We start from the raw sequence: 27,839 nt of genomic DNA, 5'->3' as shown, positions 1-27,839 counted from the left end.
GGAGGGAGAGGACTCACCAGCTCGTACTCATCAAACAGCTGGATGAGCGAGGGAGGGATGAAGGTGTGGAAGCCGTGGAGGAAGGCGTTGATCTGGGGCTGGATGGCTCGAGTCATCCTCAGCTCCGTCACCAGCTGCACGTACTCGGCCTAGAGACACACACACACACACACACACACACACACACACACACACACACACACACACACACACACACACACACACACACACACACACAGAGACACACACACACACACACACACACACACACACGCCCGTCAGTATGTGTGTGTGTGTGTGTGTGTGTTATCGATCAGACGGCGCCTCCTGCTGGAGCCGCTGCAGCGCTGCTCCCTCTAATTAGGGCTCCAGGCAAAGAGCTGCAGGAGATCAATCGATGAAGAGGACGGAGAGGAAGAAGGAGGAAGAGGAGGAAGAGGAGGAAGAGGAGCGGCCATTAAGGCCCTTTCACACCGCGGACGTAACGAATAAACGACACGAAATTGCGAAATATTCGCGGCCAAATATTTCGCATCAAAACCATTCACACCTGCGGCGACGCGAATATGCGACGATGCGACAATTAAATTCCAAAGTTTTGCTTTGCGACGGCTGGTTCTTCGCCTCCACGTCATGTCTTCAATCTGTTAATTATCCCTCATGTATTCACTACGTTATGCCGCTGTCGTCTTGTCACCAACTCTACTCAACACAGCAGCAGCTCACTGTCTGATCACTGATCAATATCTGATATGAACACACTATTGCTATTTCTCCTCCTCCTCTCCTCTTTCCACTTACCCCCCCTCCTCCTCCTCTTCCTCTCCTTCTCCTCCTCCTCTCTCCTCCTCCTCCTCCTCCTCTCTTCTCCTCCTCCTCCTCCTCCTCTCTTCTCCTCCTCTCCCTCTCTCCTCCTCTCCCTCTCTCCTCCGAGACACAGGTTATTTACATTGTTTACATTAGCGGCCAAGCACGTGTCCATGCGCCCGCATGTCCGTGTGTGTGTGTGCGCGTGTGCATGTGCGTGTGTCTGTGTGTGCGTGTGTGTGTGTGTGTGTGTGTGTGTGTGTGTGTGTGTGTGTGTGTGCCCAGAGAGACAGCAGGTGGAGGGGCTGACTGGCAGAGATCAGAGCAAAGACGGTGAACAACTTATTTTTCCTGTGAGAGACTGTGCGGCCACCGTCTGTTATGGGAAACAGCTGTCTGTGTTCTGACGTGGGGGCTGTGACGTGGCCTACCTCCTTTTCACGCCACATGATTGGTTGATGCGTTTATTCGCGGGGCGAAAGCTCGGAAAAATCGACCGCACGACGAAAAAAAATTATGTCGCATTTTCGCCGCGACACATTCGCGGTCGGTGTGAAAGGACCCGTGATGAAAACCGGGGTTCGAAAAAAAATATTGATGCGCGAATTATTCGCGCGAAAAATACGTCTCCGGTGTGAAAGGGCCTTTAGAGTCACCTCCAGGCTCCCGGGCTCCAGGCTCACAGCGTCACCGTGACAACGCAGAAATACTCACTCACTTTTAGAAACTTTTATAAAATATTCTCACTAGACTGTGGACAGAGGAAATATACATATCAGACCGGTTCTGACCGGTTAGACCAGACCTGACTAGTGTTCTTTTTAAATGTTTTGTCTTTATGTAAAACACATTGAGTTGCCTTGGTATGAAATGCCATGCCTTGCCTATGAGACCAGTCCAGTCCACTCCAGTCCAGTTTTTTTTTTCAGTTTTGTTCATTTTGCTCATGTAATGTTGATTATGTATGCACTTTATCTCCTTTTCTTCTATGTTTATTTGTTAGCCATAGAAATTTGTCTTGTTGTCATTTGTTTTAGGGGTGGAACTTACGTACAAGCCAATCGGCTTCGTTCCCTCCGTGCACCATTGAATTTAAATGTGTGCTAAATAAATAAACTAAACTAAACTAAACCAGTGAAACCAGTCCAGTCCAGTCCTGACCACTGAGACCAGTACAGTTCAGTGAGACCAGTTCTGCCCAGTTAGTCCAGTCCAGTCCAAATAGTCCAGTCCAGTCTAGTCCTGGCCAGTGAGACCAGTCCTTATCCAGTTAGTCCAGTCCAGTCCGGTAAGACCAGTCTAGTCTAGTCCTGGCCAGTGAGACCAGTCCTTATCCAGTTAGTCCAGTCCAGTCCGGTAAGACCAGTCTAGTCTAGTCCTGGCCAGTGAGTCCAGTCCAGTGAGACCAGTCCAGTTAGTCCAGTCCAGTCCAGTCCAGTCCAGTTAGACCAGCGGTGGTTCAACATCAGTGTTTCTTTGCCAGTGACCTGACATTATTTCTTATATTTTGTGTCCATCTTGAATCCTCCTCCTCTTCTCTCTGACCCTCCAGACTTTTTTCCATCGAGGTCGAGGAGACGAGGTGAGTTAAAGGAAAAGGAGAATTATTTTGGCTCTTTGACTCTTTGAGTGCAGCCTGCGTCCAGCGCTGCCTCGGGCTGAAGACTTGATCTCAGACTGAACCGTCCTCCAGAGCCGAGCACTTCAGACATTCACCGTGTGATGATGGGTGTTTTCATCAGAAACTCGACGCTGCGTCTTTATATCAGGACGAGACCGGAGAGAAACATGAGGACGGAGCGAGCGTAGAAAACACAAACAGCTGCACCGTTCATACACGCCACGTTAGTGATCAATGGTCACAAACAGAAAGAAAAAAAACGATTATCAGCTGATAACAGGAAATAATTCATGACCTCAAAGAGCTCGATATCAGGTAGAAAATGATCTGCCACCACATCTGCAAACCTGCGCTAAGAATTTATGAATGTGAGCTTCTTTCTATGTTTATTTTTTATTATTATCATTATTTGGGGGGGAGTTTTTCTTTGTTTGTTGTTGTTTTTTGCCTTTTATTGATGTTGGCAGTGAAGATAGACTAGGAAAAAGGAGAGTCAGTGAGAGAAAGTGGATGATTGACCTGCAGCAGCACGACCAGGAGTCAAACCAGCGATCTCCTGCTTCGAGGCTCAATAAAGCCAGAACAGACGTGTGATATCCACTCACACAACCGAGCAGCTGTGAGCTCAGAAAGTTGAAATCGGAGAAATCATTTCAAAAGTGAAGTAAATCATTTGAAAGAAAGTGTTTCTGACTGTGGTATTAAAAAAATCATCTTTAAATAAAAATCTAAAATGTAAGAAAGTCTAAAGGACACACTGAAGGTTTTATTTTATTTACAGTGTGCAGAGAGAGACTGAATCCAACAGGTGAAAGGGGAACTGCACAAGGATTTTCAACAAAGACTGAGGAATCCACTTAAATACAGAGACTGTTGGCCGAAAAACTGCCCCCGACGGGAACGCACACCAACGGTTTTGCATGAATGTCCCTCTAAAACAACTCTGTCTGGTAACGTTCTGTTATTATCTCATAGTGTGGTGAATGTGCAGGTCACAACTTGTCCACCAGAGCGTTTTGGAGTTGTTGGATTGTGTATTTGATGAGTTTGATGAGGGAAACCAAGAAATCCCATTAGCCTCCGTAGCGTAGCTCTGAGCAGCTCATGGCTCTGCTCTGCCGTTCTAAAAACAGCTTGCACCGACAATTAAAGGTAACGAACCTACTCCTAAGACCATAGGGATATTTGCCAAAATGTTGAACTATCCCTTTCAGACACCTGGGAACTATTTTAATTTGTGGAAAAGGGGCAGAATATATCTCCTTAAAAAAGAAGTTAAAAAATCTGGGTTGGGTCCTGGACACAAAACAGGAAACTCGTGCTTGGAGTTACAAGCGTCCATGCTCTCATATTAAAGTCTCTGACTGTCTCTGTTGTTGCTGCAAAAAGAAGCCGGAGAGAGGAAGTCGTGACCGTGCAACTGAAGACAACAATAAAATGAGACGAGAAACTCCAAATCAGCGTCCGATGTGTGCAACACAAAACAAAACAAGAATAGTAAAGAGTGACCGTGACAGTGAGTGGAGGCTCCACCACAACATGCAAACCCTTGGAGAGTAATAAACTGCTAATAAAAAGGAAACCAGAAACAAAACAGGATCCACTCAGTCAGGACCGCAGACACCAAACATCTCATCTATCAAACCTCAGATAACATCAGCCAGACAAAGATCCTAATAATCAAAGAGCTGAAGAGTGCAGAGCTTCTTCACCAGATCAATAATAACACCGATCACCCAGCACAAGAAACCAATCCAGGAAAAAAAGTGCCCAACAGTCCAAATACTGTATTTTAGGACTTGAACGCAGCAAATTAAAAGGATAGTTCATCCAAAATTCAAATTGCACTCATTATCTACTCACCTTCATGCTGACTAAGGGCTGGGAGAAGTTTCAGAGTCCTCCGTGGCTTCTCTGAGTTACAGGGGGTCTCGGCGTAGCAGTGCATGTCCATATAACGGTTGCAAATGGATACCAACTGTCTTCGTAACAAAAAGACACACCAAAAAACATCCAAATACCTCCAAGCTGCTCGTATGTAATTTCCGTCTTGTATCGAAGCGCCGAAATGTGAAATTAAATACGTCTATATTTCAAGCTTGTTTGCAGCGGAAGCTCCTCTTCCTGGTCCGTCCAAATCTCGCGCAATTTGCGCCGGCGTCAGTAATCGACGTCGGCGCAAATCTCAAGACGGACATTACATACGAGCAGCATGGAGGTATTTGGATGTTTTTTGGTGTGTCTTTTTGTTACGAAGAAAAGTGGTATCCATTTGCAGCCGTCATATGGACATGCACTGCTGCGCCGAGACCCCCTGTAACTCAGAGAAGCCACGGAGGACTCTGAAACTTCTCCCAGCCCTTAGTCGACATGAGGGTGAGTAGATAATGAGTGAAATTTCAATTATGAGTGAACTATCCCTTTAAAGAGACAGGCTGTGTTGTTATAACAGCGCAATATGTTCTTATAGCAAAAGGTGTTTTTATTTTATGACCAAAAACTCTTTTTCCCAGATTTCAAAAGCAGCAGTTACCAAAGTCTTTTTCTTTTTCTTTACAACTGAAGCAGCGTTATCGTGAGAAAACAGTAAATACTGATGAGACATTCACATAATTTTGTGAATCTGAACAAAAAAAAAACTCCAGTAGAAAGAAAAATACTGTTCAAATGTGTGAGTTTGATTCATTATAACGAGTTTAAACCACCGGCTACTGTAGCACTGACCTTGTTGCCCTGGGTAACCAGGATGCTGGTCCCCCCCGGTTTGAGCGGCACCTCCTCCATCGCCCCGAACACGTCCGTCTCCACGGAGAAGGTGAGCTCCAGCCCCAGGTCGCTGATGTCGTTGTCCAGGATCCACTGCAGGTTCTTGGCGTACTCGGGATCGATGGACGACACGTCCTGGTAGTTCACCGGGATGCCTGCACAACACACACACACACACATTTCATATAGTTATAATTAAAGGAATAGTTCAACATTTTGGCAAACTGGCCCATTGCCATAATCCGTATAGTTTTTGGAGTAGGTTTGTTACCTTTAATTGTCGGTGCAAGCTATTTTTAGAACGGCGGACAGTGTTTGATAATAATGCAACACAAGATAATTAAAGATGCTGAATAGATGGATAAATGATTTATTTATGATTTATGGAGAAGGGTTGCGGTTAAATAAGCATTGTTTCTTCTCACTCCTTTTCAAATATTATAAAGAATATAATTATTACGCTTTTGCTTTCTATTGTTTTTCTATGTTTATGCTATTTACAAAAAGGAACTCATGCCTTACTTTTGCTAACATGTTCAAAATAAAAAAAATAAGAATTCATATTCAATTTAGCTGCATTAAATCATACTTTTAGATTATATATTTTAATCGTAGAAAATGTCTTTTGTTGCATTGCAAATTAGGGAATAGTTATTCATCTGCAGCTGAGATAAAAGTGTCATAAGAAACCAGGAAGTAGGTTTTTCAGAGAGAGAAACAAACAAACGTTACATGAAATTAACGTGAAACTGTCAATTTCGTAGAAGTAACAGCTCAGTTAACAACATATCTTCTTACAAACTTAGTGACAAACACGAAATATTATAAATATTAGCCTTGATGTGAACTTTGATATTTTAATAAATCATAGATTTTTCAGACCTGTCTCATTTTACCGTGTCGTCTACAACAATATATAACTAATAGAAAAATTATCCTATTATGTAATATTGCTTCACTTTCTCTCTGAGGCGAATAACAGAGTCATGCAGTGAAATACCGTTTAAGTTATGCATTTGAGAAATGCCATTATTTGATAAGTATTTTCACTGTTGTTGCTGTTTTTTCATGGCCTTCTCCTTTGTGACAGGAAATAAATGGGTACGGAGAGGAAATAACTGCAGCTGAATGGATAAAGAAAAGTGTCGAGGCTGCAGTGAAACTATAAAGCATGTTGATGGGATATTCTGAGTCTTAATAACGTGATAAATTTACCTCCATTTCAGATAAATACAACTCATTTTATAGTTTTTCTGACATTCTCAGACGCCTCAGGTGATGTAAAAATGCAAATAATGCTGAATTAAACACCAGGACTGTGCAACATGCATCACAGAATACCACTATCTGTACTGTACACATCTGTTTGTGTTGTTGTGTGTTTGTGTTGTTTGTACCCAGTATGTGTTTGTAGAAGGAGCGGGTGAAGTAGATGTTGACCAGCTGCCGGTGGTACAGAGCCAGACCCAGGATCTGACCCGCGAACCGGAAGTAGTTCAGATGGTCGGGGTTCACCGAGGAGTTACTGTTGGGCTGGAAAGTGGTTCCTGTGGATCACACACACACACACAAACAGACACACACACACACACACACACACAAGCTCCGTCATTACACACTCCACATAGTCCTGTTGTTTTACACTGTTGTTGCAGTAAAGAGGAAACGTGACGGTACCATCGGCCGACTGAGTGAACAGAGCGTAGTCTGGGTTGATGATCTCATTGGACAAGATGTCAAACCACTCCCGAACCACACCCTGACCCTGAAACACACACACACACACACATCTCTTATTTGCAATGAAAACTGTATATAGTCCTTTTCTTATCAAATAAACATTAAAGGGATAGTTCAACATTTTGGCAAATTGCCCATTGCCATAATCGCTATAGTCTTAGCAGTAAGTTTGTTACCTTTAATTGTCGGTGCAAGCTATTTTTTAGAACGGCGGAGCAGAGCCGTGAGCTGCTCAGAGCTACTCTACGGAGGCTCATGGGATTTCTTGGTTTCCCTCATCAAACTCATCAAATACACAATCCAACAACTCCAAAACGCTCTGGTGGACAAGTTGTGACCTGCACATTCACCACGCTATGAGATAATAACAGAACGTTACCAGGCAGAGTTGTTTTAGAAAAATAAATGCAGAGACTGCTTGCTGAAAAACTATTGTTCCAGAGTCATTAATCACAGTTTAACATATGAATTTGAATTATTGTCCAAATATTAATTAACTAAAGGTTCAAAACATTTCTCTCTCATTTTGTGCTTGAGCTCTTTTTTAAAGAACTTCTGTCTTAGTTTTGGATTTGCACTTTTAATCCTCTTAATTGTCTTAATATTGTACAAACCAATGCTCTATTTTAGTATAGTTTTTATTTTATTATATACTGTATATACAGTATATACATATTTTGTCTCTCCCTCTCTTTCCCCTGTACTTTCTTTTATTCTTTTTTTCTTGCTTTTAATTGTATGTTTAATGTTTCCAATTTTTACTAGTTTGGGTTTTATTTTAATAAAAAAAAAATTGTTAATAATGTTTTTATGTTCCAGTTCTCACTGCTAAATGTCTTGTTTTTATGTAAAGCACATTGAGTTTCCCCTTGGTATAAATAAAGCTGCTTTGACTAAAGCTGCATTTAGACTCCGACACAGGTCGACAGAAAACAACAGTTTTATTCCTGTGAACTCACGCAGCTTTATATAAATCTCTAAACTCACCATCCCTTCCTCGCCATGGAAACGGACAGCGATTCCCTGTTTGAGCTTCTCGTTGGTGGATTTGGAAACCATCTCACAGCTGCTCCTGAATATAGAGTCTGTTGGTGACAAAGAAAGAAAATAGAGGCGCCAAACCTTCACCGACTAGAGGGAACAGAGTGAATAAAGCAGTCTGGGTTCACGCTCTGCTCTCTATTGTAAAAAATAATAAATGTTATATAATAATTATAATAACTTTAATTTATAAAGCGCCTTTCAAAAAACCCAAGGTCGCATTACAATGAAAAAAAACAAAAGGGAGAAAACTAAAAGACTAATTATTAGGAAAGGCCACGGAGAAAAGGTGAAACTCTTATGAGTGTTTTTAGTCTAAATGAATAACAATTATTATTATCTTTTTCATTTATATTGATATAACATTTATATAATCATCTTATTATTATATGACTTATTCTCAGCATTACCTTCCAATATTCACCTTGACTGACTGTCTCTCTAGTTCTCTGTTCCTTTGTAACTTCACCTTTTCTTTAAAACTGGAACAAATCAACTTATTCCCTAGTCGGTGGACAGGTAGGTGTGTGTGTGTGTGTGTGTGTGTGTGTGTGCGTGTGTGTGTGTGTGTGTGTGCGTGTGTGTGTGTGTGTGTGTGTGTGTCTGTGTGTGTGTGTCTGTGTGTGTGTGTGTGCGTGTGTACCTCTGTGGATGAGCAGGATGTCGTTCTCGTTGACCGGGCGATGAACCATGTCCGAGTCCGGCTGACCGGCCAGCAGGTGCTCGTAGAACCACTCGCAGCGATCCTTAAAGGGCTGAGAGGAGAAGAAAAAGAAGAAGAGGAAGACAACGATGACTTCATCTCACTTTTCTCAACTCATTATCACGTCTCTGAGCTTTTAACAACTCAGACTGTGGATTTTTTATTTTTTTTATTTTTATTCCAGCCGCTCCAAAAGCCTTTAGAGCCGTCGCAGAGAGACGGAGTCGAGGTCTATTTGCATAATATACGCTTTTGTTCTCTAAACACTGGAGGAAGAGTGAAGGATTAACGTGGAGGAGAGAGAGAGAGAGACAGAGAGAGGCTGGGAGATGAAATCTAATTCACCAGGTTAAAGGGATAGTTCACCCAAAATTCAAATTGCACTCATTATCTACTCACCCTCATGTCGACTAAGGGCTGGGAGAAGTTTCAGAGTCCTCCGTGGCTTCTCTGAGTTACAGGGGGTCTCGGTATCAATTTGCAACCGTCATATGGACATGCACTGCTATGCCAACTGTCTTCGTAACAAAAAGACACACCAAAAAACATCCAAATACCTCCATGCTGCTCGTATGTAATGTCCGTCTTGTATTGAAGCCCCGAAATGCGAAATTGTCCCGAAAAAAATTAAATAAGTCTATATTTCAAGCTTGTTTTGAAGCGGAAGCTTCTCAAAGCTCCTCTTCCCGGTTCGTCAAATTTGGACGAACTGGGAAGAGGAGCTTCCACTACAAACAAGCTTGAAATATAGACTTATTTAATACAAGACGGACATTACATACGAGCAGCATGGAGGTATTTGGATGTTTTTTGGTGTGTCTTTTTGTTACGAAGACAGTTGGTATCCATTTGCAACCGTTATATGGACATGCACTGCTACGCCGAGACCCCCTGTAACTCAGAGAAGCCACGGAGGACTCTGAAACTTCTCCCAGCCCTTAGTCCACATGAGGGTGAGTAGATAAATGAGTGCAATTTGAATTTTGGGTGAACTATCCCTTTAAAGTCTCTGCAATTAAAACCTAACGAGGCTCCGAGGCTGAAGCTGAAGCGTCGCTCCGTCACTCCGACCTCACCTGGCCTTTGATGATGTGCATGAAGCGCGACATGAGCTCCGGACACTCCAGCAGGAAGTGGAAGTGGTTGAAGATGATCTTTGGATTCCTGACGAACAGAGGAAGAAACAAGGGAGGAAGTGAGAGAGAGCAGAGAGATGGAAACAAATGGAAGTGTGTGTGTTTGTGTGTGTGTGTGTGTGTGTGTGTGTGACTCACCTGGTTACGAAACACTTGAGCACGTTGTCGTGTTTGCAGACGAACTCGATGAAGCGAGGGGACGTCATCCTGAGGAGGAGGAGGAAATAAAGTCACTGAGTTGTCCTGGTGGCCGCCGTTTGTAAATGAGTGATGTCATTGCTCAGAGGTTGGGATCATTTATCTTATCTCCTTTTATCATGTAGACTCACTTTTACTTATTTTTTACGTATTTAACTACATCCTATATTTTAGTTTGGCTCCTCCTGGTCTCAACTTGTTGCTGTGTTGCTTCATCTCCTCTGGTTTTATGGCACTTGTTTGTGTTTTGTCTTCTCCGGTTCACTGCAGTCCCAAAGCTTTAAAAAAAAATGACCCTGTAACACTTTCCAGATGTCAATGATTTTGCTTTTTCATCTTTTTTTTAATTTTTATTTAGATAGCAGCATCATGTGTTGCTGTTTCACTTCACTCAAACCGGTTCTATTGAAGTGATTCCTTGATTCAACAGGTAGTGGTGGTAGTGACTGGACAGTGAAATTAAACTCAGCTTTCCAAAGAAATTTGGTTTATCACAGTTAGTTCATGATTTAACAAGGTGACAGTTACTTTTTCACATAGGGCCTGGTAGGTTTGGATAGCTTTTTTCCCTTAATAAATGAAATCGTCATCTAAAAACTGTATTTTATATTTGTTTGTTATTTAAACGTGCCCAAAGTTCATTCTGCATTTGGTTAAGCACTGCTTTAAGTACGCTGCACCTGCTGCTTGGAACGCACTGGAGAAAACTTTAAAGTTAAAGGAGCTCATTAACCTTGCATCTTTGAAAACCCGTGTGAGAGACATTGGAGCGGCTACATATAATCGCACTGGTTCTTGTTTTAATGTAAATCCGGAGTCTTAGTCCTGTTGCTTTTATCTTGCATGTATTTTATTCAGTTTCTGTGTCTTAATTGTTGCAGCTTTCCCATGCTGCTGTCTTGGCCAGGCTTCCCTTGGAAAAGAGGTCATTGTATCTCAACGGGACCTACCGGGTTAAATAAAGGCTAATAAAATTTTAAAAATTGGTTTATCCTTGTCTAATATAAAAATTTGTTTGATGATCCTAAACATTGAAGTGTGACAAATATGGAAAAAAAAAAAGTAAGAAATCAGGAAGGGGTCAAATACTTTTTCACGGCACTGTATAATGTTCTGTGCTGTAAACTGTTTATTGAACGACATCTGTTGCTCGTCTGTTAAGAGTTTTTTCTTGAGAGTTTTTCCTCAGTCGATGTTGAGAGTCTAAGGACAGAGGATGTTGTTGTAATGCTGTGTAAAGGACTTAAAGACAAACTGTTCGTAATAAATACAAGCCACAAGCCACACAACAAACTAGTCTTGTCTATTCCTTGTTCCTTGTTGACATTAGAGCAGCAGCAGCAGCAGAACAGGCTGTAGAGACTGAGGTGCTTCTGTCTGTTATAAATCAGCAGCAGAGGCTAATAATAATAATAATAATATATTAAAAAAATAACACCAATTCTTATAGTTATAGATGTAGATGTATTAGTTGTGTCTGTGGAAGTTGACCTGCACACTGAGGTCTGCGTAAACTGTCAATTCATTTAAGTCAGGGTTGAAAACGTTATTATTCACTACAGCTTTTAGCTAAATTCAATATAATCATTTTAATGATTTTAATCATTCTAATTACTAATATTGTTTTTTTATTTTAAATGTACTTTTCTGTTTTTGATTTAAATATTAAATATTGTTTTTAATCATTTTAATTGCTGTTATTGTTTTTACTGTCATACATGTATTTCTTTCTTTTCCTTTTTAATGATTTTTTCTGTTTTGATTTGAATGGATTTCTATGCCTCTGTAAAGCATTTTGAATTTAAGTTTTGTGATTTCTTTCCTTTCTTTGCTGTTTTCCTTTATTTTATTTTGCTTTTTTTACTTTATATTATTTTGGTAAATCATATTTATGTTTATCTTTGTCATTTTTCATTATTTCCCTTTGCATTGTTATTGTGAGGTTTTGAGATAATCCCACAGTGGGTTCCTACTTCTCTACTTTTATTTAAAAAAAATTTTGTGCAGATAAATAAACCAATAAATCAATAATCAATAATCGAACCAGCAGCAGTGATCAGTATATCTTGTGTTATAGCAGTGAAGAGCACGAACCCTTGTGGCATCTGACAGGAGCAGCACATGTAGAAGGCCTGGATGACGGCGCTGAGGCGGCTGGCCGTCATGGAGATCACGTCCTCCCCGTCCACGCACGCTTCCGTTTCCATGACGATCTGCGGGTCCAGCAAGGCGGGGAGCTTGGGCGGCGAGCCGGAGCCCGAGCCGGACCCGGAGCCGGAGTGGTGCTCGACCTCGCGCTGCTTGAGGAGCAGGGAGGCGATCTCGCTGCTGGAGGACGAGGACGACGGGTTCTTCCTGTCTCTGTCCAGCTCGGTGGAGATGAGAACCAGCCACTCGTCCAGAGAGTGCCACAGCAGCTCCAGAGGCTGAAGAGGAGGAGGAAGAGAGAGAAGGACAGGAAGAGGTAGAGGTAAGAACAGAAAGGAGAAGCTGTGACCTGCAGGTTCCATAAAGCTTCATGAACACTTCTCAAAGAAATAGAGACACAAAGCTCAGGAGAACAAACTTTATCCAAGTCATGAAATCTTTTAAAGCAGCTGTTCTGAAACTTTTCAACATCAAGCATCATAAAGATTTATATGTACAGCTGGGAAAATAAGTATTGAACGCATCAATAGACTTGCATGGTGAGCAGCATAGAGGTAATGATGGTTAAATGCATTACTCATTGATTTTTTTACATACTGTATGTACCTGCTAATTGCAGGTCTCTCTACAGCTCTCTGTCAGTCTCCTCGGCTCCTGGACGACTCTTCTTAGTTTTCTTTTGACTCTGTCAGAAATCTTGTGAGGACCTGGTCGTGGCCAGTTTATGGTGAAATTATGTTCTTTTATCTTTTTAGTTCTGGATTAACGGCACTAACGGATAAAACGGTGCATTCAGACACGTCTGTAGCCGTCGATGCATCAGTTTGTTCTGCAACACAAGTTTCTGAAGGTCTGGAGAAGCTCTTTGCTTTCCCCCGTCATGAGACGCCTCTTGTGTGACACCATGGTGATGAGAAACCTTTTTATAGGCGTCAACGAGACTAAAGCAGCTGATATTAGTTTATTTGTTGCTCTGTTCGAGTTACTTTCAGTTTGTCTTTGTATGTATGAATGTGTTTGTATATGTTTTTATATGTATATGACTATATAGAGAGATAAAGATTAGTAATCATATGTTAGAATAAATCTATATGTATATAAATATAATAATATATTAGAATAAATCCAGTTAAATAACTCATAAAGTAATTTATTGTATAGACTATAATGACTAGATAACTTGATAGATAATTTATGAATAAGGGGTGGGAGTTAATAAGTTTTACTTCTTCCCACTATTTCCTACTAAAAATCAAATTATCTTTATTTTCAATTTTTTTTTTTTTTTTTGTTCATATGTTGTCTTTGCAAAGTTTTTATTTGTTATGTCTGTCCATTTCTGTATTATGTTTTATTTCTTTTAACATGTCAAAAATAAACTTAAACTAAACTAAAACTAAATATTACTTTGATAGGGGACAGGATAACTTTCTAAACACTGACAGACTCCAGCTGCTTTCTTGTCTTTCCAAACCTTTTTGCACCTCCTCCTTTTCTTCATGTGTTCAATACTTCTTCCCTGTGTCATTTCACTCTATTACACATTACTTAATTTATGGACATGTTTGGATTTCTTGGGTTGTTGTCAAGATCTGGAGAAAGTTTCATGTCAGTAGCTCTATTAGAAATATATTTTCTGAGAAAAATGTTGTTCAATACTTATTTTCCCCGCTGTATAGCTATATAAGGTTATTGATGCAAAAAAAACAAACATGGGTACAGGTATGCATTAATATATATTCATTCAATATAATGTTTAACCAACCATAAAGGAACACGACATCTCCTGCAGAAACATCTACAAAAAAAATTGAGGTAATTATTCATATTGTTCATTATTATCTATACCAAAGACATCCCCCTTGTTGTTGTTTCAAATTATGTATAATATTAGATTTCGGGTATTGCATGGGCCTTAATTAAAAAGGTACTTTATTGCAACACATGTCACAAAAACGGCACAGGTTGTATATACTGTATACATGTACATGTAGGAGCAGTGTTAGAGTTAGTGCCAGCCTTTTTCCCTCTGAAGATCTAACAGTGCCAGTCAGAGTAATAATGATCATATTAATTACTATTGTGATAAAAGTTATTATAAGCTAAGATCTGTGCAGCCAGATTACATCGTGCATCTCCGTCTTCATGAGCCGGCAGCGTTGTAGCAGCAGCGTCGAACGCACACTCAGACATTTGTTTATGTTATACTGTATGTAAACTTGCAAGTCAGGAAGCTTTCAGAGGCTCAGAGAGTTGTGGACGACACAGATCTGATCTGAGACACTGATGCACCGTCTGATCCGCCGAGTCAGGAATAAACACCACCACCACCACCACCATCATCTTCTCCCACGTGGGTCGTAAACGCAGCACAAATAAATCATGTCTGAGTTTTTTTTTTGGTGTCAAGAGTCAAACATCTGAGTCATACCTGAGCCTGAGCATCCATCTTACCGACCAGGAGGAGCTGATGCCCCCCCCCCAGGCCTGAAGGAAGCACTAGAATCTCTAAGTGAACTGAGAATTGATCTGTGTAGACACTAAACACGGTGGAGGCCGAGCAGCTGGACGACCTGACCAGACCGGACTGAACTGGACCTTTCCTGCAGCGCTGAGGTCACCTGAGGCTACACTGCATCCAACCACATGAATAATGCAGAAAACCTCATGCTGCATGGAAATATACATGCTCAAGAACACAACTAAGACCAATTTTGGTCTTTTAAACTAAAGAATTCTATATTTTATTCTTTATTTTAAGTATTTTTTTTAATAAATTACTCAAACAAGAGTGTTCTGATCTGTGCAAACAACCTGAGACCTTCAGAAACAATGTTCTGCACAGGTGGAAATAGTCAAATTATAAAGAATGAGTCTAAAAAAACCTCCAATTTAAAAAAAAATCTGAAATTGTGTCAGACCAGAATTGTATTATTACTTCTCCTTTTGCAAAATGCACATCTTTAATTATACTGTAAATATCTCTGAATGTGTCTATAAACACAGAAACTTTGAGAAAAGGCCGTTCTCTATATTTTATCTCGGACGCCATCATTGCAATAAAACTGTGCGCAAACTGTGCCGATAAATATCTGTCCCGATAGTTATCATGCATGTCAGAGAGAGAGAGGAAACCTCACAAAAAACCAGAAATAACCCAAACCACCGAGTTAACAGAGGAAGATGATGAGCAGCTAGTGAAGTAAAATGAGCTGAGTGTTGAGATGAAGATGGACATGCAACGATGTGAATTTTGTTTATTTCTAAGTATTATTTCTTCAGAGATTACAGTAAGCCATAACAAGCCTTAAAGGGATAGTTCAACATTTGGGCAAATTGGCCCATTGCCATAATCCCTATAGTCTTATCAGTAGGTTCGTTACCTTTAATTGTTGGTGCAAGCTGTTTTTAGAACAGCGGAGCAGAGCCGTGAACTGCTCAGAGCTACGCTACGGAGGCTCATGGGATTTCTTGGTTTCCCTCATCAAACTCATCAAATACACAATCCAAATACAACTCCAAAACGCTCTGGTGGACAAGTTGTGACCTGCACATTCACCACGCTATGAGATAATAACAGAACGTTATGAGACAGAGTTGTTTTAGAGGGAAATTCATGCAAAACAGCTGATGCGCGTTCCCGTCGGGGGCAGTTTTTCATCAAACAGTCTCTGCATTTACCTCTAAAACAACTCTGTCTGGTAACGTTCTGTTATTATCTCATAGCGTGGTGAATGTGCAGGTCACAACTTGTCCACCAGAGCGTTTTGGAGTTGTATTTGGATTGTGTATTTGATGAGTTTGATGAGGGAAACCAAGAAATCCCATGAGCCTCCGTAGCGTAGCTCTGAGCAGCTCGCGGCTCTGCTCCGCCGCTCTAAAAACAGCTTGCACCGACAATTAAAGGTAACAAACCTACTGCTATGACTATAGGGATTATGGCAATGGGCCAAGTTGCGTGTGTGAACCTCAGCACTCACCTTGAACACCTGGCTGCGCGGCGTCTTGTTGCCGTTGTAGCCCATGTCGTTCCCGTTGTTGGGCGACGACGGCCCGAGACGAAACACGTGACAGAAAATACGAACGATTCTCAGGAGACTTTTCATCTGAGCCTCGTAACTGCTGGACAGACTGAAGAGAGGAAGACGGAGAGGAGAAGAAGACGACGAAGAAGAGGGATGTAAGAAGAAGTCAGTAAACAAACAACAATAACAACTTGAAAGATGTGATATTAAAATGTTTCCAGGTTTAAATATGTTTAAACCAGGTCATCTAGCAGCATCTCACTGTCAGAGAGAAAGTGAATAATGATGATTTCTGACTATAAAGATGTGAATATGAAGATTTTTTTTTTCTTTTTAGATGTCTAAATCATCAAAAAACAAAAAAGAAAAATAGAAAAAGGAAGCACAATAGATTTAATCCAGGCGTTAACAGAGCGGTCGTATCCAACAGTCTGTCAGCTTATTCAACAAAACGTATGTGAATACTAAATATATAAAAATACATAGAAGACAGACTGTGATAATATTAATCCTCTCTGTTGGAGAAATTGCGGCTGTCACCTCATGAACCATTATCATTATTCTTGGTGATGCCAAAACATCCAGACTTCCTCCTCTCTGGATATCTAGAGCTTTATTATTATTATTACTATTATTCTATCTCCTGTGGCTTTGTTTTTCCCCCGAAGATGAAAAGAAGATGGACTACGAGTCGATCTTAATGTATATTTTTCCTTCTTTTCTCATGCTTTGTTTATTTTATTTGTTTATCTATGGGTGAAAAATGAATAACAAATGCGTTCTGAAGTGGAAAACAGAAAGAGGAAATGGATATTTTGTTTACAAAGAGACGCAGGAGGAAAAGTCAGATGTGGAGTTAAATAAATAAATGTGTGTGATTGATCAGACCTGAGCAGCTTGTGTCCGTTGGTCGTGGCCACTTCAGCCAGACTGGTCAGGATCCTCTGGTAATGACTGTCGCTCTGCTGGGACACATGCTCCAGAACCTGCCTGAGCTGAACACACACACACACACACACACACACACAGTGGCTTACACACTCTCTACAGGAAGTGCACATGCAGGATTTATCAATGAACACGGAGGAGAAACTCGGCTCTACCATGTTTTCTTTAATCTCGTCGTTCTGCGTCATCTGGATGAGCGTCTGGAAGAGTCGTCCGTGGTGCTGGATGAGGATCTCACAGGTTTCTCCGTATCCTCCCTGCAGACAGGAGGAAGAGGAAGTTAAAGGGATAGTTCACCCAAAATTCAAATTTCACTCATTATCTACAAAACCTCATGTCGACTAAGGGCTGGGAGAAGTTTCAGAGTCCTCCGTTCCTTCTCTGAGTTACAGGGGGTCTCGGCGTAGCAGTGCATGTCCATATAACGGTTGAAAATGGATACCAACTGTCTTCGTAACAAAAAGACACACCAAAAAACATCCAAAATACCTCCATACTGCTCGTCTGTAATGTCCGTCTTGTATTGAAGCCCGGAAATGCAAAATTGTCCCGAAAAAAATTAAATAAGTCTATATTTTAAGCTTGTTTGTAGCGGAAGCTCCCAGTGTCTCAGTTCACTGCTCTTCCTGACTGGCGGAACAATTTCTCATGTTGGGGCTTCAATACAAGAGGGACATTACAGACGAGCAGTATGGAGGTATTTGGATGGTTTTTGGTGTGTCTTTTTGGACGAAGAAAAGTAAGCACCATTCACAACCATTATATGGACAAATACTGCTGCAGGGACCCCCATGTAACTCCGAGAAGGCACGGAGGACTCTGAAAATTCTCCCAGCCCTTAGTCGACGTGAGGGTGAGTAGAAAATGAGTGAAATTTAAATTTTGGGTGAACTATCCCTTTAAGAACACGACACAAAGAGGGAAAAAAGAAGGGAGTGACAGGTGAAAAGGTGATAAGCTGCTCACCTGCACACACAGATCCAGAGGAGTGATGCCGTTCTTGTCGGCCACGTATTTGGCACCGCGAGAGAGAAGGATCTGAGCTGTGTCTCTTTGGCCGTGGCTGCAGAGAAAAAATTAAAAAAAATATGAGCATTTTGGGATATTACAGCACATTATAGGGACTCTGACATGGGAATTAAAGGGGAACTATGCAAGACCTGTCACTATTTTGCTGTTTTGGTCGTTTTTTCTACACGGAGCATCACCTACTGTTGTAAAAACTCACTGCTGCTAATCCTCCTCCCTCCCCGCCCGGCCATGTACATTTGTTTTGGCAGAGAGCCTCCATTCTCCCTCCTCATTTAACCATTTAACTACTCTGTAAGTAATTTAATTAAGGTCATCATTATTTAACTTTCTCTTTAAAGGCGAACTATGCAAGTCTGGTCGCTTTTCCTCCGTGCTGCTAACCCTCCTCTCGGCCATGTGCAGTTGTTTACAATGAAGCCAGTGAGAAAGTAATCCATGGAGCGGTAGATAACATACTGGTAGGATGTCACAATGTGTGATCTTGCACAGGTTGTTTCTTTTTTTCAGCCAAAAGATGCTAGGTAGAGGGCAGAGAGCCTCCATTCTCCCTGGAACAAGTCATTTAACCATCACAATTACTCCCAAGCTGTCTAATTAAGGTACAAATAAAATGCATAGTTCCTCTTTAACAACAGGGGGAAAACACAGCGTCCAAAAAAAGGAAGTAGTCATGACATTAAACACCAATGACCATACCTGCAGGCGAAGTAAAGAGGCGTGGCTCCGGAGACGTTTGGCCGGTTGATGTCGGCTCCACTGTCCAGAAGACACAGCACCGTCTGAGAAGGAAAACAATCAAATACAAAATATTCTTAACGGGATAGTTCAACATTCTGGCAAATTGGCCCATTGCCATAATCCCTATAGTCATAGCAGTAGGTTCGTTACCTTTAATTGTTGGTGCAAGCTATTTCCCTCATCAAACTCATCAAATACACAATCCAACAACTCCAAAACGCTCTGGTGGACAAGTTGTGACCTGCACATTCACCACGCTATGAGGTAATAACAGAACGTCACAAGTTGTTTTAGAGGTAAATGCAGAGACTGCTTGCTGAAAAACTGTCCCTGAAGGCAACGCGCATCAGGGGTTTTGAATGAATTTACCTCGAAAACAACTCATTTTGGAGTTGTTGGATTGTGTATTTGATGAGTTTGATGAGGGAAACTAAGAAATCCCATGAGCGTCCGTAGCGTAGCTCTGAGCAGCTCACGGCTCTGCTCCGCCGTTCTAAAAATAGCTTGCACCGACAATTAAAAGTAACAAACCTACTGCTATGACTATAGGGATTATGGCAATGGGCCAATTTGCCAAAATGTTGAACTATCCCTTTAAATTATTCTTATAATAAGTACTAAGTTACACATTCCCACTCCAGACTTCCGCATATACTTTTCAAAATGAGGAATTGTGACTTCCCTCTTTTCTCCCGTGGAGCCGAGCTCTGTCAGCAGCTACATGTGAAGCACATTAATGGCCGACGCTTCGGTCACAGCAGGTGATTCAACCACGAGGCTGCGTCATCGTGGAGCAGTTAAAAGCTGCAGCTCAGGGTGTGGTCGACACAGAAAGGAAACACAAAGGAGCAGATGGTACCGAGCCGAGCGGCTTTGTAATCTGCACAATGTGATGGGCATTCGTTGTGTGTGTTGTGTGTGTGTGTGTGTGTGTGTGTGAATTAAAGTCAACACTTTGTTGTTCAAAAGTATCGACTCATTCGTTCTGATCCACTTTGCTGTGTCGTCCTGTTTGATCCAGTCGTTGTTGCATACGGGATACTGTATCTGCTGCAACTCTTCCACAATAAAAGCCCCATTAAGAATCAAGGGAGTTCCTTAACGGTCCACGGACACACACACTTGAGGGCTATTAATTTGAAATGATGACAGGAAGTGCTGAGTTTGCATTTGCTGCACGATGCAAAATCTCACTGTGACTCTCATTTGACTCTCAAACTCATTTCACCAACTTTGACAGGGTTAAAAAAAAAAAATAAAGGAGCAGACTGAGACGAGGAGGAAGTGAATACTTCAGTGTCTCTGAATAAATCCTGTGCAAGAACGGAGAGATGATTTGTTTTAAGCGTTTTAAGCGTTTTAAGTTTTAAGAAGTGGTTTAACCCTAACATTAGCCAGCTAACGGTTTATTATTAGTTTAATTTTAGTTTTAGTTTATTTCTTTGCACAGAAATGAAACAAGAATAGTAAATGCGGGAGAGGTTAAAAACGCTACATGGGCTTATACTGTACAAAATACCTCCTTGAAAAACACGCAAAGATTCAAAAACAATTCAGTTCCTTATTATAGCAAAAAGAGTTGAAATAAAATTATAAGTATGTATAAGGGTAAAATTGTTGTGTATGAGTGGGTGAGCATGTATACTATACTATATACTGTACTATACCCGGAAAATAAACTAGTCTTGACATATCAGATAGGCTTTTAGTCTGGATTTGAAATTAATCAGGGGATGAAGATATTTTTGCTTTATAAAAATTAGAATTAGATGTAGTTTTGGCTTGAAATATGGCTCGATATTCCTTCACATTTTCATTAGCTACTGTTTTTTATGTTGCTAATAAATTATCGATCCATTAACTGGAGAGAAATTGTCAGAAACAGTCAGTTTGTCTTTTTGGTGACATCGGAAAACGGCCACAGTGTGAATTTTCTCCACAGCCATGTTAATATAAAAAAAAAAAACGTATATACAATGTGTACTACTTGTTAAATCGTCTCACCGTTTTGTGTCCGTTCTGACAGGCGACGTGTAGAGCCGTCTGTCCCATGGCGTCCTCCACGTCCACGTTGGACACGTGTTGGACCAGGTCGTGGAGGAGCTCCGTCCTCCCGTTCACCGCCAGCCAGTGGATCTGCAGCACACGGTCACAGAGACACACGATCATCATCAATCACTTCGTTACCGCTGCGGTCATTAGTGCAACGATGAGAAACGGGTTCACTCACGGCCGTCAGCCCCTCGTTGTTGCAGATGTTGACATCTGCGTTGTATTCCAGCAGTTTGCCCATGCACTTCTTCTGTCTGAGGGGAAACAGGGAAGGAAAAGAGTCACCACAGACCATGAGTCAGTCACACCGCAGCTCGACTCACTCTGTCACCGACTATTTAAAGACTCTCTCAGATCAAAACCAAATGTTTGTTTACACCCAGAATAACAGGGTTTCTCTCAAATGTAAGACTTTTTAAGACCTTTATGAATGAAATTTAACAAAAACGTATAATAGAAATGCAGAGTCACAAAATTACTTGCAAATTGGCTGCAATATATAAGTTGCATGTTGGGCTAAATACATTAATAAAGCACAATGAAGTGTCGCGGGAGCATTTTATTGAGCATTTGAGGTGGCGTTACATTGGCATAAGAAAATTAAGACCTGTCTAAAATGATTTAAGACTTGAACACAAAACCCTGATTAAGTTTATGCAAGACTTGTATATGTCGACCAACTTATTTTTCTGCTCTTATATTCTGTCTATAGTAGATACTAATTTTATGACCATGAAATATCGTTGTAATGCTTGATGTGCTGTGTTCTTTCCTTTTTTTCTTCTCTATCTCTTTTTTCTTTATTTCATATTTTTCATTTTTCTCTACATTGAAAATCAATAAACACATTTCTAAAAAAATTTAAAAAAAAGTTTTTAAAACAAGACATACAGCATGATGAATACAATCTCAGGCACAAACCGAGCAGACAGCATGATCACACACCGAACCAGCCACAGTGAGACTCATGGCAAACACAAAATAAATACAATTGTTACACTACAGACATCGCTTTTGCACTTTTACTTATTTAGATTTCTGTGTATATAATATATTTTGGCAGCTTTATCTGGGTTTTATTCTTTAATTCCATTTATCTATGTTATTTATTAATGTTTTCTTTATCTTTTTTGCCTTGACTTATTCCTTTACTGATTCTTTTTAAACTTTTAAACTCTTTTTAACTCAGTCTGACTCGTGGGCAACCTATTGTAACCAGCTTGTCTGTGCACAAAATGGCAAAATAAAGTTCTTGAATCTTGAATCAATAACCAATAACACTGTGACAGCTGCTGCCCAGTCACTGATTTAACAGACTTAATGATTCATTTACTTACTTATAATATCTATGGTTAGTCTGACCTTGCGTGCAAGTAGCTATGTGTAATAAAATGTACAGCAAGTAATCATAAAATCACCCAATATGTCACCAGAGACTAAGGACTCGTGTTAATTTGAAACACAAATCTAACTTTGCAGCCTGAGAATCATGTTTATCTTTTGATTTAGTTTTTTGGCCGCTATCTCCTAATCACCAAGTCGGTAGCATTTCGACATCCGGAGTTGCAAGTTACTGCTGAGCTGCAGCTACAATAAACATTGTGGATTAATGTCTGACGTTATGAACATTAAAAGACCTCGCTATGACTCTCAAAAAGTGTCTAATTTTCTCCTGGACGCACACCTACAGTAGCTTTTTTGCACAATATTTTGTTTTCCCAGTGCATGTAAACAGTTTATACGCTATTTATTTCCGTCTGTTGCTACATCTTCGCAGCTCCGGTGGCGTAGAGAGTGAGTGTGAGTGAGTCACCACCAGAGCCACAAAGCTGGAGCAAGGCAGAGGTTAGTGTGTGGCTAATATCTGGCAACCTCACGTCTGAGGGAGGAAACCAACGCGCTGCAGTAGTTTGAATTGGACTGAAGCAACAGCAACAATTTGGCCACAATCTTACATAACGCTCCTTCAACAATTACAAATAACTTCTAGTGTTTATGTCAAAAAGGAAAATCAACATCTATGGAGGAAAAAAGCAACGAATTATGACCAAGAACATGCATTGAAAATGTATTTGTATTTTTTAGTCACATACTGTATATATATAAATCTCCAAATACATTTGTGAATCTTCTTTTGTGCATTTATTAATTTCTGTGTGCATTTATTAATTATGAGACTGTTCTAGCTCCATACATCAATGACCTGCCAATATTTAGAAAGGCTTTTAACACTGTGATGCTGTGACATCTTTTTGTTTTGCATGTTTTGATTTTGTTTTTGTTTAATGTTTTAATTTTTCAATGTTTGTTTTATTCTTGCTGTGTTCTTAAGTTTTAACCTTTATTCTATATCTTCTGTAAAGCACTCTTCAGCCCCTCCCTCCTACAAATTCATACCAACGCTGACTCAAACGTGAACACAACACCACCATGTAAAGAGTTATTATTACACATGATGTATCTAGTATTAATGAGCTCCTCGTCCTACCCGTTCCGGGCAGCGAGGTGCAGCGGCGTGCAGCCTGAGATGTCCTGGTAGTTCGGGTTGGCTCCTCTCTTCAGCAGCAGAACGAGACACTCCACTGATCCACAGCTGCACAGAGAGAGTGGTCAATAATAAAAATAATAATAATAAAAACACTGTGTTGTCATCTAGTTTCCTATCTACCTCCATGAAAAATGTCATATAGAGCCTTGAACATCTATTTCTCCATTACGATGGAGAGCTAATATCAGATATTAATCCTGTGTTTCACAACTTTCACAAACAAGTCCTGCTGATAATAATAACTGTGAGTGAGTGGGAGCGCAGGTTTAATTTTTTTATTTTTTTATTTTTTTTAATTGTATGTTTTTATGCTGTTTCCCGTTCTTATTGTTAAATGTTTTGTCTTTAGCACATTGAGTTGCTCCTTGGTATGAAATGCGTTATATAAATAAAGATGCCTTGCCTTTTCAAAAAATAAAGTGTTCTGAAAATGTGTGAAAACATGTTGGTGTTGCCTTCGTTGACTTAAATTTAGTAATAATGTGCATTATTTATCATTTGACTTGTATGTACCAAACTATATTTTTCTAGATTTCCACATCTGCAGACTGCAGCTGCAAATAAAAACGGTTGTGTGTCATCAGTGAGGTCATGACTCTCCAGTGACTAATTACTATAACAACACAATATATGTACAGTATAAACACCTAGAAGGATTTTCAATTAGCTGTACTTTACCAGAAGTTCATCAGTGTAATTTCATGCCTTTGTAACATGTTTGAGATCTTCACTTCATGAGTGTAAAAACATAATCTCACTTGGCAGCGATGTGCAGCAGACTCCTCTTCACTCGTCCAAATGCATAGTTGACATCGAATTTGGAGTTGAGCAGCAACTCGGACACCGATCTTTAACACACAGACACCGGATGGAAGAAAATAAAGATATAGTATAAGATATAAAACATATAGATTCACTTAGGCAGCAGATGGCATGTAAACACACCACCGTGCTCACCTGTGCTGGTCGGCCATGACCATCGGCATCAGTGTGTAAACTGCAGTCTCATTGTCTGTGGAGGACGAAACAGAAGAGAGAGGAGGAAAATTATAAATTAGATCAATACTGTAACAACTGATATTATCAGTAGAGATAAATTAATTGATTAAATGACTGACAAGAAATAAAAGGCAGCATCAGTCATTCATTAAACCATCTCAAAGAATGGTGATTGTTGACTGTTTTAACTTTATTTAATTTATTCTAATCAAATAAAATGAGACGTCTATTTGCTTTTCACAGATTAAACAATTAACTGATGAAAGGAGAAAATAAACAGCCTGGTTTAATCAATACTGAAAATGATCATTGCTGTAATTATTATCAGTGTGAGAAAAAGACTTTGTTATCCCCTCATGATCTTTTTAAAAGTCTATTTTTGTATATTACTCACTATTCCTGTATGTTTTTGACATTTTTTAAATTCTTAAATCCATAAACACTGGTTTTTACTGCGGATATGACTCATATCTGAGCTTCACAATGAGGCGTGTTGTTGGACAGTGAACTCCAACCTCACACAGTCCCTCCTCCTCCTCCTCCATGTGGTCTGGTATGCTGCTGCTGCTGCTGCTGCTGTTTTACTTTGGTATGTTGAGCTCCACAGCTGGAACTACTGTACTGTATGTGGAAAAAACTGGGTGTGTACCACAGTTATCGGTTTCCTGTGGTGGTGACGATGGTGGTGGGAGTAAATGGTCGTGTCTTTTTATCACAGCACACATTTTTTTCCTCATGTTACAGCAGGAAGAGCAGGTAAATAAGTACTGTACATAGGAATGATGACTCAAGGTGAGGTATGTGAGGAGAGATAACATGTTGAGAGGTTTGTCGCTCTAAGAAACAACAACAGCATATAGAGGATCAAAATGTGTGTTTACAGAAATAAAAAATATTATTATGTTTATGCTCTACGATTCACATAATAATTTTACAGTGACTCACGTGGATTAGCACAAACTCTCTCAGGATTCATGGATGTTGATGGAGAGCGTCCTGTGCCAGATGTTTAAAAAGGCACAAGCTGCTTCATCATACAGATGTGTTTTGGAGAATAAACACAACGGGTTTTTTCACCTGCACAGTTCGATCTCTCATCGACCAATCACTGTGGCTCCTCCTGCTGTCACATGAGTCGTCATCATCATCATAATAATAATAATAACAACAACTCCAGTTTCAACTTTATGTTCCCATGAGGCAAGGGAGTAGGAGTGAAATGACTGATTCTTGCGCCTTTCTTTTGAAATGATGTTAATTAATAAAATAAGATTTAAATGTCTGGTTGAGGTTCAGAAATAAAAAGGCCAAAAGATATTTTAGTTGTTTTATGTTATTTCATATGAATGGAAGTGATTGTGTGTTCATGCCATCATCTTATAGCCTATCGATCTCTGATGATCAATGAATCGAACTGAATCAAAATGATATTGTGACAGACTAACAGACAGAGATATTGATAAAGATTGAATCACTATCATATGAATTGATATAGCCTATATGAAAGTAGGATTATTTCCAGCCCCTTTTACACATGAATCCACTTCCTGATCAGGGAAGACATGTTTTTCCTCATGCCAAGTCAAACTGAAACTCCTGAAACTCCCAATAATAACAATTACAGCAATAATACTAATCTATATAAACAAGATTAGCGTGTGACTAAAGGCAGACAGCTGTGAATGTGTATGTAAATGTAATGGGAGATTATGTTAATTAATAAAATAAGATTTGAAAGTACATTTTTCTTTTATAATATCCCTTTTGCACATGAATCCACTTCCTGATCAGGGAAGACATGTTTTTCCTCATGCCAAGTCAAACTGAAACTCCTGAAACTCCCAATAATAATAACAATTATAACAATAATAACACACCACTAATACTAATCTATATAAACACACATAGATTAGCTTGTGACTAAAGGCAGACAGCTGTAAATGTGTAGCCTACATGTAAGTGTAGCAGCATATAGTGCAGTTATGTGACAGCTCTGGTGCGTTCACGTCCCGCTGGGAAACCGCACCATCGCTCGTTACCTTCCGGGAGTTCCACGGTCCTGGCCCGGCGCAGGGAGCGGGTCAGCCGGCTGAGCTGAACGTTGAGCTGCTCCATCGCCCGTTCCATCATAGGTGGACGGTCCTCCAGCACCGGGATCTTCCTCCTCCTCCTCCTCCTCCTCCTCCTCCTCTCGGGAAACAAAAGCCTCCACCCGCTCCGTCGGGGGGTTTATTTGTCCCCTCCGTGCTCCTGTTGGTCCCGGGCGTCGTCCATCGGTTTACCGGGGCGGCAGCAGCAGCGGCGGCGGCGGCGGCGGCGGCGGAGGAAGCAGCGTCTCTGTGACGGACACTGATTTTACAATACACTTCTGGTTTTTCTGACACACACACACTCACTGTGCTCGGCTCATTCACCTACAACGGCCCATGGCTGCGACTTCCTGTTATGATTACGTCCGCGCTCGATGCATTGTGGGTTTTGTAGTTCTTGTTCCTAGCCTAGCCTACTTGTTCCTTTTTTTTTCCTTTTCTTTTTTTTGTTGCTTTAATAATAACAATAATGTACAGAACAGTAGGGTGAATTCAGGTATATTGGGACATCAGGTAATTTGGGACAGATAAGGAAAAACAATGCTTCCACTTGCCTTGAATGGGCTATGGCAAAGTTAAAGGTGCTGATACATTCCTTTGGATGTCTACATTAAAAGTCACATAAAATATTTTGGGTGACATCACACAGGGGGGTGTGGTCAGCATCAAACAGGACGCTGACCCCAAATATCAGGAGGTAAGCAAAACGGCATGTGCTTTTGTTGGAATTTAATATAAGGCTATTACATTTGTATGACTAATTTATTGTAGGTATGAAAGTTATATTAAGATGTGTGATGCATTGGTGTAGGCCTAGTAAAATAAACAAACATTGGTTTGTGAGGATGTTTACATTTTCTTAATTTGGACATTTTCTTGCTGTCCCAAATTACCAATAGTGGTATGGTAATTTGGGACAGCATGTTCAGGTTATTTGGGACAGTGTGTCTGGGTTTATATTGAAATATTTCAATAGTGTAGTCATATCTTACACGCTTAAAAGTGAGAAATTCTTACACATATAGGGAAAAAAACGGTTAATGTGGAATATGTGAAGTGACGTTCAAAAATAGGTCAGATTGTTTTATCTCTTATTATGTCATGAGTTATCTTTATTTTATATATTTATATTTAACAAAATATAAAAATAAATGTATTTTTAAAAACATGCTTGCTTCTCCTGAGGTCAATAGTCTGCTCACAATATGTTTTAGGCTATTAAATCTGCTGTTTGTTGAAATAATTCG

At 40.4% G+C, this 27,839-nt stretch overlaps 1 protein-coding gene across 2 annotated transcripts in view; it reads right to left on the bottom strand.

Moving 5' to 3' along the window:
* hace1 (HECT domain and ankyrin repeat containing E3 ubiquitin protein ligase 1) overlaps positions 1–26,957 on the bottom strand; it is a 35,243-nt gene extending 8,286 nt beyond the window's left edge. Inside the window, exons 1-21 of one of the 2 annotated variants that reach the window (XM_085803019.1) lie at positions 26,542–26,920; positions 24,461–24,515; positions 24,262–24,351; positions 23,444–23,548; positions 21,134–21,209; positions 20,908–21,039; positions 18,862–18,944; positions 18,100–18,196; positions 17,289–17,390; positions 17,074–17,180; positions 16,141–16,291; positions 13,926–13,958; positions 12,107–12,438; positions 9,953–10,021; positions 9,755–9,842; positions 8,619–8,730; positions 7,922–8,019; positions 6,872–6,959; positions 6,592–6,741; positions 5,153–5,349; positions 18–149 (exon numbers count right to left, since the gene is read on the bottom strand). In XM_085803019.1, coding sequence (XP_085659145.1) covers positions 18–149; positions 5,153–5,349; positions 6,592–6,741; positions 6,872–6,959; positions 7,922–8,019; positions 8,619–8,730; positions 9,755–9,842; positions 9,953–10,021; positions 12,107–12,438; positions 13,926–13,958; positions 16,141–16,291; positions 17,074–17,180; positions 17,289–17,390; positions 18,100–18,196; positions 18,862–18,944; positions 20,908–21,039; positions 21,134–21,209; positions 23,444–23,548; positions 24,262–24,351; positions 24,461–24,515; positions 26,542–26,632 — 2,388 coding nt within the window. In that variant the 5' untranslated portion in view covers positions 26,633–26,920. Of the gene's footprint in view, positions 1–17; positions 150–5,152; positions 5,350–6,591; positions 6,742–6,871; positions 6,960–7,921; positions 8,020–8,618; positions 8,731–9,754; positions 9,843–9,952; positions 10,022–12,106; positions 12,439–13,925; positions 13,959–16,140; positions 16,292–17,073; positions 17,181–17,288; positions 17,391–18,099; positions 18,197–18,861; positions 18,945–20,907; positions 21,040–21,133; positions 21,210–23,443; positions 23,549–24,261; positions 24,352–24,460; positions 24,516–26,541 lie in introns of both variants that reach the window. The other variant, XM_085803020.1, reaches the window with a different exon arrangement.
* Between the last annotated feature and the right edge of the window lie 882 nt (positions 26,958–27,839).

The sequence above is a fragment of the Trachurus japonicus genome, chromosome 16 (genome assembly GCF_045865225.1).
Source record: "Trachurus japonicus isolate A0001 chromosome 16, Traja_1.0".
Classification (NCBI taxonomy): Eukaryota; Metazoa; Chordata; class Actinopteri; order Carangiformes; family Carangidae; genus Trachurus; species Trachurus japonicus.
Note: the sequence above shows the minus strand (reverse complement) of the source record. Positions and strands in the feature narration are given on the sequence as shown.